At 48.8% G+C, this 12,393-nt stretch overlaps 1 protein-coding gene and 1 long non-coding RNA gene across 4 annotated transcripts in view; one reads left to right on the forward strand and one right to left on the reverse strand.

Moving 5' to 3' along the window:
• Window positions 1-12,393, forward strand: part of LOC132991143 (uncharacterized) — a 30,786-nt gene that overhangs the window by 10,762 nt on the left and 7,631 nt on the right. The gene's annotated exons all lie outside the window — the stretch shown is intronic.
• LOC132991057 (semaphorin-6D-like) overlaps window positions 6,167-12,393 on the reverse strand; it is a 130,207-nt gene continuing 123,980 nt past the window's right edge. For 2 of the 3 annotated variants that reach the window (XM_061059636.1, XM_061059634.1), the window contains 3 exons: window positions 12,308-12,393; window positions 11,836-11,967; window positions 6,167-11,146 (listed from right to left, as the gene is read on the reverse strand). The exon at window positions 12,308-12,393 is cut by the window's right edge and continues 165 nt beyond it. In XM_061059636.1, the coding sequence (XP_060915619.1) occupies window positions 9,761-11,146; window positions 11,836-11,967; window positions 12,308-12,393 (1,604 nt within the window). In that variant the 3' untranslated portion in view covers window positions 6,167-9,760. The remainder of the gene's footprint in view (window positions 11,147-11,835; window positions 11,968-12,307) is intronic. The other variant, XM_061059637.1, reaches the window with a different exon arrangement.

Here is a 12,393-nt window from a genome sequence, read left to right on the forward strand (position 1 = left end):
ATGATGAGGGGGGGGACAGGTACTGAGGATCAGGAGGGTGATGAGGGGGGGGGGCAGGTACTGAGGATCAGGAGGGTGATGAGGGGGGGGACAGGTACTGAGGATCAGGAGGGTGATGAGGGGGGGGACAGGTACTGAGGATCAGGAGGGTGATGAGGGGGGGGACAGGTACTGAGGACGATGAGGGGGGGGGCAGGTACTGAGGGTGATGAGGGGGGGACAGGTACTGAGGATCAGGAGGGTGATGAGGGGGGGGACAGGTACTGAGGACGATGAGGGGGGGGGGACAGGTACTGAGGATCAGGAGGGGGGGGACAGGTACTGAGGGTGATGAGGGGGGGGACAGGTACTGAGGGGGCCGAGGGGGTGGACAGGTACTGAGGGTGATGAGGGGGGGGACAGGTACTGAGGATCAGGAGGGGGTGGACAGGTACTGAGGGTGATGAGGGGGGGGACAGGTACTGAGGGGGCCGAGGGGGTGGACAGGTACTGAGGGTGATGAGGGGGGGGACAGGTACTGAGGATCAGGAGGGGGGGGGCAGGTACTGAGGGTGATGAGGGGGGGGACAGGTACTGAGGATCAGGAGGGTGATGAGGGGGGGGACAGGTACTGAGGGTGATGAGGGGGGGGACAGGTACTGAGGATCAGGAGGGTGATGAGGGGGGGGACAGGTACTGAGGACGATGAGGGGGGGGGGGACAGGTACTGAGGATCAGGAGGGGGGGGACAGGTACTGAGGGTGATGAGGGGGGGGACAGGTACTGAGGATCAGGAGGGTGATGAGGGGGGGGACAGGTACTGAGGACGATGAGGGGGGGGGACAGGTACTGAGGATCAGGAGGGGGGGACAGGTACTGAGGACGATGAGGGTGATGAGGGGGGGGACAGGTACTGAGGACGATGAGGGGGGGGGCAGGTACTGAGGGTGATGAGGGGGGGGACAGGTACTGAGGATCAGGAGGGTGATGAGGGGGGGGACAGGTACTGAGGACGATGAGGGGGGGGGGACAGGTACTGAGGATCAGGAGGGGGGGACAGGTACTGAGGACGATGAGGGTGATGAGGGGGGGGACAGGTACTGAGGGTGATGAGGGGGGGGACAGGTACTGAGGACGATGAGGGGGGGGACAGGTACTGAGGACGATGAGGGGGGGACAGGTACTGAGGGTGAGGGGGGGGACAGGTACTGAGGACGATGAGGGGGGGACAGGTACTGAGGATCAGGAGGGGGGGACAGGTACTGAGGACGATGAGGGGGGGGACAGGTACTGAGGATCAGGAGGGGGGGGACAGGTACTGAGGATCAGGAGGGGGGGGACAGGTACTGAGGGTGAGGGGGGGGTGGACAGGTACTGAGGACGATGAGGGGGGGGACAGGTACTGAGGATCAGGAGGGCGGGGACAGGTACTGAGGACGATGAGGGGGTGACAGGTACTGAGGGTGATGAGGGGGGGACAGGTACTGAGGGTGATGGGGGGGGGACAGGTACTGAGGACGATGAGGGGGGGGACAGGTACTGAGGACGATGAGGGGGGGGACAGGTACTGAGGATCAGGAGGGGGGGGACAGGTACTGAGGGTGAGGGGGGGGACAGGTACTGAGGATCAGGAGGGGGGGGACAGGTACTGAGGACGATGAGGGGGGGGACAGGTACTGAGGGTGAGGGGGGGGTGGAGGTCATTTCTTACACTAAGGTCAAAACATTTCCGTCTGATGTGAACAAGTATGAAACTTTAAATCTCACTTAGTATTTTAAAACAAACCTCCTGAAACATCCTGAACTTTTCATGGTGAGCTGCAGAAGTGAACTTTAACACCCACATTTATTCTGCAGGATAAATACGAGGACAAGCTCTGAGAGACGAGGACAGCACAGCGCAGACGATTCAAGCAGACGCTCTTCTTCAGCGTGTAACGGGCAATTTTCTCAAACACACAGTACACAGGTGGGACTGATTTCTAGGTGTGTCCAAAATAGGTACTAGTCCGTCCCAGCAGAGGGAGTCTCCACCTTACGTCTCTCAACACTGAAGGAGGGAATTAGCTTCTTGAACTCGAGGTACGTCGGCCACGTCCTGTGAAGACTTACAGCAGGGAAAGAATGAATCCAAAAGGTTTCTCTCCTAGTGACAAAAATTCTAAGAAAGAAATTCCTAGAATCAGGACAATGTCTAAGATTTTCCTCTCAAAGTGAAGACTAGATCCTTGTGAAGATGAAAGTTATTCACAAAGCGTCTCTGCCTTTAAGAGAGCTCCTGAGGTGTCAAACTGAGGAGGACTTTGAACAGGATGAAGAGTTTCTCAAGCTCAGGAGAAACTGGAGAAATGTTCTCAAAACACGACATGAAGAATATTATTTTTGATTCCTAGTCGGGCAAAAACAGACAAAACTGATTTGAGATACATGCTGAGTTTGTCTACATGTGGTCACCTTCACAGGTTCATCCAATCACTGATTAAGACCCTTCACATGAGGCTGTAACGATCAGCAGGTGAAGAAGCTGCTGCACAAGTGGGCATGTTACTTCAAACATCTTGTAGGCTGTTATTGACTTTTTTCCTCCATTTTTTTTGGATCAACCAATCACAGCTTCTGAAAACGTGTCATACCCAGCAACGGGGTCGCCCACGCCTCCTTATTAAGATAAAAGTCTCTTCCTCGCTCAGAGTCGCTCCGAGAATGTTCCTAAATCACTCTTAAGACAAAAGTCCTTGCTCTGATTTTTTACACTAAGTTTGGAGCTCTCTGAGAGGATTCTCAGGATGTTTGTGAACACGGCCACCGAGAGTAAAACCTTCCATGGTTTTGTGTTTGCTGATTTTAAAAGTGAAGAAGAAGAAGAAGAAACCTTCAGGTTGTCAGCAGATCAAATTCAACAACAGAGAAAGAAATAAAACATCTGAATGAGATTTAAAGTCTTTCTCTCTGAAGTCAGGTTTTTTATACTTGTTCATGTCAGTGAGGACGTTAGTGTGATGTTGTTGCCTGCTCCGTTTGTCCCTTCTCCCCTCCTGTAGTCTCTGCTCTGTCCAGCTAGGACAGCCGTGTTCAGCCTCTCAGTCGGGGATCTGTGTCCTGAATGATTTAAGTCTTGTCTACCGATAATAACCTCTTTGTACCGTGTTTCTTTTACGGGTCACATTGAGGGTCGTTGTTGACCCCGTAGCCCCGCCTTAGGCCGCGGCGTCACACCATGACCCGGGACCCAAAGGAGAGGTTCATTTTGTATTTTTATATTTTATATTTGAACGCAGGAGGAAGCGCTCTAAAGAAGGTAGAGTTTAATTTATGACACTGTGTGCCGCTCAAACTTCCACTTTTTGACCTTCATGGTTCAGAAATATGTCGAGGGTCTGATGAAGACCAAAGTGAGGTTTGTGTTCATGGTCGGGGGGGGGGGGGGTTCAAACATGGTTTTGAGCACGCCCGTGTTTCATCTTTGTCTCCATGATTCAAAAACTTCGATTCGATTTTATGAAAATATTTTTGTACAAATGGTTTTCTTCTGAAGTATTTTTGATCTTTTGCTGGTACTCACGTTTGTTTTTGAAGGATTTTTATTTTTGTCTGAATGGAACAAACCATGAACAGAATGATGTCATCGTCACTGAAGCCGTCTGAAGAGCTCGCAGAGTTAGCGGAGAGAAGCTCTGAATGAAGGCCGTTATAAATCAAACATCTCCCCTGCTTCATGTTTGTACATCTATTCATTATAGTTCTATTCAGACATCAGCACAACATCTAGTTACTTTTTTTTTTTTTTTTTTTACATTAAATGTCAATAAAAAGGAAAAAACTGTCACCACATCCCTCTACTTGAGCTTCTGTTTCCCACCAGCAGATGGAGATATAACACCATTTACAGCAGCTTCTTAGTAACCTGTGTAGTCCTGATGAAAGTTTTAGGAGCTCAAATATCCAATACCTGGAAAGATATATATTTAATGAATTATGAACAGGAAACGTCAGGACGCTCAGGTGTTCTCAGAAATCCTTAAAAATGAACCTCGCAGCCTCATCAGACGTCTCCGTACAGTCGAGTCACTTTGAGCTGATCAGGCTGCGGAGCGTGCAGGACGAGGGGTTCAAGTCGAGTTGTATAAAAAAAAGGCGCTCAAACAGGATCAACATAACCCGGGGTCAAACTGGGCACCGAGCACGTCAAACCTCCCGGAAGAGGAAAAACAAGCTTGTATAGTTCATTCATACGCATTCACACACTGATGGTAGAGGCCGCTGAGTAGAGTCCATCAGTATTAACTCATCCATTCACACACTGATGGTAGAGGCCGCTGAGTAAAGAGTCCATCAGTATTAACTCATCCACTCACACACATTCACACGCTGATGGTAGAGGCTGCTGAGTAAAGAGTCCATCAGTATTAACTCATCCACTCACACACATTCACACACTGATGGTAGAGGCTGCTGAGTAAAGAGTCCATCAGTATTAACTCATCCATTCATACACATTCATACACTGATGGTAGAGGCCGCTGAGTAAAGAGTCCATCAGTATTAACTCATCCATTCATACACATTCACACGCTGATGGTAGAGGCCGCTGAGTAAAGAGTCCGTCAGTATTAACTCATCCATTCACACACATTCACACGCTGATGGTAGAGGCCGCTGTGTAAAGAGTCCATCAGTATTAACTCATCCATTCATACACATTCACACGCTGATGGTAGAGGCTGCTGAGTAAAGAGTCCATCAGTATTAACTCATCCATTCACACACATTCACACGCTGATGGTAGAGGCTGCTGAGTAAAGAGTCCGTCAGTATTAACTCATCCATTCATACACATTCACACGCTGATGGTAGAGGCCGCTGAGTAAAGAGTCCGTCAGAAGTAAGATTCCCCGCCTGTCACGACGTCATCTTTTCTCATCGTTTTAAGAGCCCCCTGCTGCGGTGGCAGATTTTACATACCATACACCGTTGTAAAAATGTGCTTTTGAATCTTCTTTCAACGCGTTTGTTTATTTGTGTCTTCTGTAAAGCACATTGAGTTTAAGTTATTTTGAAATGTTCTATAAAAAATAAAAACAGCAATGACTTGTTGAAGCTCTTTATTTTCCCTCAAAACTCACCTCTTCACCTCTTCATCACTCCATCATACCACATTACTTCTTCGTTGTACTGTCCTCGTCATTTTTATTTTGGTTTATTGTTTTATGTTTTTGTCAAAGCGTCTTTGAGTTTTCAGAAAAGCGCTACATAAAACCAATTTATTATTATTATTATTATTATCTGTTCTTACACTCAACGTCCAAAAAACAGCGACTGCACTCGTCACTCGTTACACCGTCATCCACATCGTTACCTCACAGCAGTGAACTGCTTCTGACATTATTACACTGTCCTCCCGGCGCGGGCCCAGCAGGTGGCACTGTGAGGCCGTCAGTGATCCCGCAGACTCCCCGTCGCTCTTCAGACACTCTCTCTCTCTCTCTGGCTGACTCATGGAGAGCACGCGGAGAGGAGGGGAGAACGAGAAGTGAACAAACTGACGATGTTTCCAAGGTTGCAAAGTGCATCCTGACACAAGAGCAAGTTTTGAGTTTTGATTTAAAAAAAAAAAAGAGCGTGCGTGTTGATTTTCTGCAGCAGCTCTCAATGAAGACGTTGGTACAGGCGCCTTCAGGCCAGTTATGAACTCTCTCTCTCTTACATGCTAAGAAAGAGCGCATTTGGATTTGACGTCAAATATTTATAAAAGTAAAGCGCAGCTCTGTGTACTGACTGTGTTTCTCTGACCGACTGTGTCTGCAGCTCGGTCACTCTAAAAACTCTGCTGATTTTAACGGCCCTGCAGGTTCTTCTTCTGCTTTAAACCAATCAACATCAAGTTGTCATTTTGAAACTCATTAAAAACACTTTTTTTTTTCACTGTGTTTGGATTTTATGTTTTTTAGTCAAAAGAACCAACCAGACTCCAAAAAAGATGGACGACATGACAGCGACCCGGGATTGAAGCCAAAGTCTGTAGTAGGCTATAATTGCAATAAAGTATTTTGTCTTGACAAAGTGGTCCAGACTGAAGTTCAAACATTGTTCAACCAAGACTCCAGAGATGTTCAGCTCAAGGTCAGAGGGAAGCAGCAGCGGCTCTCAACGATCATTCAGACAAAAATAAGACAATAAGACAAACCAAAAAGTTGGACATCAGTATTTTATATGAAACTTCCAAACAGAACAGTTTTGAATCCTCAGGAGATTCGTCGTCATATTTGAATATTTGTTTGACCCGTTGGACGTGAACGTTTCATCCTGGAGCGGCTCAGAAACGACCCGAGTCATGTAGAAATCATCGGCTACATGCAGCATGAGTCACAATCTGCTCGTTGGCATTTGTGGAAAGAGCAACAGAAAGCTGGTCAGCGGGAACATTCAGGTAGTTTGACTTTTATTCAACAGTCTCAAAGATTCTAAAAGCTGCAGAAAAATCTTTTAAATGTCACAAAAACATCTGACTCAAAACCTCTTTCTTATCAGGACGCTCACAGGATGAAGTTAACCTCTTGAATACAAACCGTAGATCACATCAACCTGCTGCTTTGTCCTCGTTCATGAAGTCTGAACTCAACGCTGATCACTCGCCCGATGCAGCGACACTCTCTCTCCTCGTCCTCGACCGGCCGTTTCAAAGTTGCATCATTTGGTGCAGAGTGTGCTCGACGCGGAAACCTCGCTGACACTCTGCTGCACCAACACGGCTTCATTGTTGCTTCATCTTTTGCCGGCTGCTGTTTGGAGATCTCTGACTCTCAGATCACATCTTTTATTCTGATATTTATGAAATACTTTGTTTCCTGAAAAGACCCAAAGTATTCAAAGAGTGTGAAGTCGTTTGAACCCAAAAACATCTTTCAAGTGATTCTGTTGTTTTTTCAAACGTCAGACTGCTCCTGTAGCGTCTGCTTCACCAGCGGCTTGGACGCACCACAGATCTGTATCTAAACGCCATTTGTCAAATTCTACTCTTTCACTAAACAGCTGCTTCACCAATCCAGATCCTTCCCTGTGCTAAAGTGCATCTGTGATCATGTTGTGATGAATTGAACTTTTTTCCAAACCAGCTTTCAGTCGGTCAGTTGTTGAATTCTTGCTCCTGATGTGAAGTGGAACATGTTGAATGAGCCGACATCCACACCACGGCTTCTAACTACGAGATCACTCTCTGCATCGACTTCATTCGATGCATTGATTGATGTTTTGGAAAATGCTGTGCAGAAACGTAACGTGTTGTGTCTGAAACATGCAGAACAAAGAGTTTGGAGAGTCTCACAAAGCTGGTTTTGTTTTAAATGGACCTTCACATTACATTTCAAACTTTACCAAACCTGCACAGCAACACGTTCAGGCAACTCTGTCAGCTGGTTCCATTATTCATCATTCTCATGTTTCAGAACTTTATTGCTGTTGCTGGCAGCGTTGCTCTTTTTTTCCACTGATTGACGAGAATAAAGTTGTTTATTCTCGTAAATTTATAATTTTACAGATAGCCAAGGTCTTGCAAGTTGAAGTGAAAACTTCTCTTGAACTAACTGTTTTTACCTACTACACAAGGAAGTGGCCTATTTCCTTATTAGTGAAACCTGTAGGGACAATATGCGTCGTAAATTTACGACTTTAATCTCATAAATTTCCGACTTTATTCTTGTGAATTTACAACTTTATTCTCGTACATTTACGACTTTAATCTCGTAAATTTATGACTTTAATCTCGTGAATTTCCGACTTTATTCTCGTACATTTCCGACTTTAGTCTCGTAAATTTATGATTTTATTCTTATAATTTCCGACTTTATTCTCGTAAATTTACGACTTTATTCTCGTGAATTTACGACTTTATTCTCGTACATTTACGACTTTAATCTCGTAAATTTATGACTCTATTCTCGTACATTTACAAATTTATTCTCGTACATTTACGACTTTAATGTCGTAAATTTACGACTTTAATCTTGTAAATTTATGACTTTATTCTCGTAAATTTATGACTTTAATCTCGTAATTTTACGACTTTATTCTCGTAAATGTACGACTTTAATCTCAAAATCATTATTATTATTTTTTTTAACGTGGCCCTAATCCTCCGTCTTAGAAAAGGGTATTGCGATTGTGTTTTTAGCTGCTTTAACCTGAATTCTAAACTTCTAAAGCTCAGAATAAAATGTTTTCACATCTTTCATCAGCACTTCATACCTGGGGGAGAACACAAAGACACACATGGCTCATCCAGTGAGACGCTTCATCTGTGAGGGGTTGCTTCTTTAATTTCATAAACAGTGGATCCAAAAAAAAAGTAGTTTTTGGTCAAATGAGTGCAGACAACAGAAAGAATAAATTATGACGACACTGGAGCATCGTGTGGCTCTGCAGGGAGGGAAGAACAGCCTCCCTCGGGAACCACGGGTCAGAGGTCGTCGACACAGTTTGTGTTTTTTGTATTTTGGTTGACGTTATAATTTGCAGAAAAACTAACAGTTCTACTTTTAATACTGTGAGCCGTCTCTTCTGTCCAGGCAGAAACCGGCTGACTTCAGGAAGCCGCACAGAGCTCAGCAGGTGAGCAGAAACATTTTTGATAAACAGTTCCCTCAAAATTTCTTCGACCAACACTTTGGATTGAAAAGGAGGTTAGTGCACACTGCTCCTCCTCGGCATCAACGATTCATGAGAAGAAGAAAAACACACTTGAGAAAGGTTCAGAGGTTCTGAAACGCGGAGTGATGCCGTGCAGGAGTAGTGCGCCAACCGCAGACCTCACTGATATGACCTCATCAGAAGTGAGGGGTCAAATGGAGTCCCGTTGGGGGGCGATTATTCACTTAAAGGAGAATGTAAAGTGAATGAAAGCGTTTCTCTGGAGGGAATCGTTGATCAAAAAATCCTCTCTGTCACAGCGACAGTCCATTAATGCTTGGTTTGTGTTCAGATACCAATATGGTACAAAAGAAGAACAGAGAGACAGCTCTGATCATGAAGCACACTCGTCTTTTTTTCTAATATGTGTCCGACTCTTCATCTCGTCCTGAAGGGTCCGACATCGATAACAAAAAAAAACGTCTTTGTGGGTTTCTTGTCCCTCGGTCCAGAGAGAAAACACCTCCTGTCCATTTTGGGTTTTCCACTCAGACTTCCACAGGATGGGAACGATCCGTTTGGGCGTCTGATTGATGATTTATTTACGTCGTCTGCTTAAAGTCCTGGAGAAAAAAACATTCAGACTCCCATCGCTCCCAGATTCAGTTCATGTCAGCAGTTCGATTCCCTGCTTTTTTTTTAATCTTTCAGAGGATTTCTGGGCCCCGCGCCAAAGTGCAACAACCGGGGACGTTAGATCAAAGCGCTCGCAAAGAAAACTGCATGAATCGGGATTTTAGTTTTTTAGGCCACCTCCAGCCTGTGGGACTGCTCCGCCATCATCAACATCTTTCCCCCCGTTTGGAATGTTTCTCCCACTTTGGATCGACAGTCTGTCGTGAGGGGGAAAGCGACCACCGGCGGCCGGAGAACAGAGTCAGACGAGATGTTTCTTTGTGGATCCTCGGGGAGTTTGTCCGCAGGCCTCGGCCCGTTAGCGGAGCAGCCATCTTGACTCTGAAGGAAACACAACTGAGGGGTCGCGATGAGGAGCGATGGCGCCAAAAAAGCTCTGAAGTCTCTTTTTGTGCGCCGTCAGTGCTCTTCATTTCTGAACCGCGGCAGCCATCTTGGATTGCCGCCACTTCCTCCCACAGTGTCAGTATTTGTATCGTCCCGCCTCTGCTACCGGTGACGTCGCCGTGTTCGGGAGGAACAGTGGTTTCGGCGGCACTTGGGGTTTGAGCGACGCCGTTCTCCGGACGATTCCCGCCCTCTGAGCGTGCGGCCCTTCGCTGTAGCTGTGCTGTCGGGTCAGACACGTGCTGGCGACCGTCGGCCTCTGGCCCCCGCTGTTGTTGTTGGCGTTCACATTGGCCGCTCCGCCGGCGCCCGGGGGGCCGTTGCTGCTGCTGTTGGTGTTCATCCTGGCGAGAAAGTGGGCATGCTGCTGCGCCGCCCCCCGCTGGTTGAAGCTGTGGTGGCGCGGCACCGCCCCGCCCCCGCTTCCCATCTTGATGAGGGAGTGGCGCTGGGAGTGATGGCGAGCCACCGCGCCGCCGCCGCCGCCGCCTCCTCCTCCTCCGGGTCTCTCTGGAATCACCTGCTGCTGGAGCGGAGTGGAGGAGGAGGAGGATGACGAGGAGGGGATGGAGGTGGAGGAGGTGGGGTTGTTGGAGGACGAGGAGGACGAGGAGGTGGAAGAGGAGGTGGCAGAGGCGGAGTTTTGGGGCGGGGCATCTATGCGTTTAGGGAGTCCGTCCCTTGGGAGGGTGGAGGTGCTGTAGTAGGACGACGACTCCGTCTCGGGGATCTGCTGCTGGTGATGGTGACCGCCACCGCCGCTGCTGCTGCTGCTGCTGTTGTTGTTGTTGTGGTGGTTGCTATGGTGATGGCTGTGGTTGTAGTGGTGGCTGCGTGTGTTGCTGTGGTGGCCTTGAGGATGGGGGTGATGGAGGTTATGATGAAGTCCTCCAGAGGACGCGGAGGAGGGGGGTCCGGGGAACAGGGAGGAGGAGGAGGTGGAGGTGAGGACCTTGATGCCGCCGGTCCCCGACGCGCTCACCTCGTGGATGTGTTTGAGCAGCTCGTCCAGCGCCGAGACGTCCACCACCGTCTGAGGGAGGGACTGCTGGGAGTGATGGTGATGGGGGACTCCAACCCGCCCTCCACCCACTCCTCCTCCTCCTGCCGCCGCCGCCGCTGCTCGCTCGTCATTGGAGATCTTCCTCTCCTCGGGGAGGTGCAGCGAGGTCGAAGAGGCGCCGGCGCCGAGGGCTGCTCCGTTGCTCAAACTGTTGCCGTGGTGATGAGAGAAGGGAAACACCTGCTGCTGGGTCAGAGAGTGTCCGACGACGGCCATGAAGCCCAGGCTGGACCCGGAGCAGCTGGGCCCGGACGCGGGGTGGTTGTCCTTGGCGTTGTTGCAGTTCTGGTTCTTCTCGTACTGGTGGTGCCGCAGGGCCTTCATGTTCTTGATCGGCAGCTCGGGGGTGGAGTCAGGCGTGGGCAGGCCGGACAACTCGCCGTCCCCCTGAGACAGAGACTAAACAGAGGTTAGGACACATCGGTGCCGAAACAGTTTCAGATCAAAGAGGCTCTGAAAGTTATCAAAAGCTGCAGCTTGATCCAGTTACTCATTTATTTAAAGGGATACTTCACCCATCTGCATTAATCTTTGTATCATTAGAAACCTGGTAGTGTTTTTGAATGGTCGTGCATCCCGCCCTCATTTTCCCCTCAGATGGGAACTCTTTGTATTTCTGAGTCTGTAAAGGAGCTTCCAGTGACACAAAAATCGTCATCTTGCGTCACTGGAAGCTGTTGCGGTTAGCGGGGTGAAACTACAACTCTAGTTCCTCATATTTTCGACCACTGAAGCTACAGACCAATCACAGATCAGTGGGTGGGAACTCACTCCCAGAATCGAAACTTAACGTCCGCCATATTGCTTGAAAGCTATGCTAACAGGCTCTATGGAGAAAGCTGATAATGACGAAAAGATATAAATATAGTGGCGAGACGGCTGCTGCTGACAGGCCGGTCTTGTGTCTTGAAAACCGTGCTATAGCCGCGAGAAACCGTCTCTATATTGCTGGCCGCCGCTGACAGATTTTTGAAGAAGGTCGTATGCAGCTGACGCCACCTAAAGCAGCCATCACATGCTCGTAAACGTGTAGGAAACCGTCCTGAGACTACAAACATGGCCGCCCCCTTCACGAGGAGCGGACCTACCTGGGAGAGGTTGAGGTCGGGGTCGCCCAGCTGCAGGCCCTGGTGGACCGGGGTGTGGAGGTGAGGCTCCGCCCGCCCGTTGGGGATGAAGGAGCTGTACATCTTCGGGGTGGACATGTCCAATTTGTCCTCCTGAGGGGACGAAACAAAAGAAGAGAGCAGAGGAATAAGACAATCAGTCCCAAGGACGATGAGTGAAGAGGATTGTATCATCATATTCCAACCAGGATAATGAGGGGCTCATTTCATCAGAGAGGTCAGAGGTCAGCAGGAAGACAGCAGCAGCTGATCAGAGACTCAAGGACACTTTGAAAAAGGACGGAGGTAATGATGAGACGGAGAGCGTAATGAGGGAATAAAAGAGTGAAGTGAAGCCGAGAGGAGACGATTATTAAACCTGCTGATTGCTCGCCTCGGCCTCTCGCCGCCGTCTCTGCTGCAGACTGAAACGCCGACCGGGTGACGCATTTACCTTCGGCTGTCCGTCCAGGAGTCCGTTGAGCTTGGCGAGCGATCTGAGCGACAGGGCGTGCGGCAGCGTCACCTCGGGGTCTTTCC

This window comes from Labrus mixtus, chromosome 16, assembly GCF_963584025.1.
Source record: "Labrus mixtus chromosome 16, fLabMix1.1, whole genome shotgun sequence".
In the NCBI taxonomy this organism is placed as follows: Eukaryota; Metazoa; Chordata; class Actinopteri; order Labriformes; family Labridae; genus Labrus; species Labrus mixtus.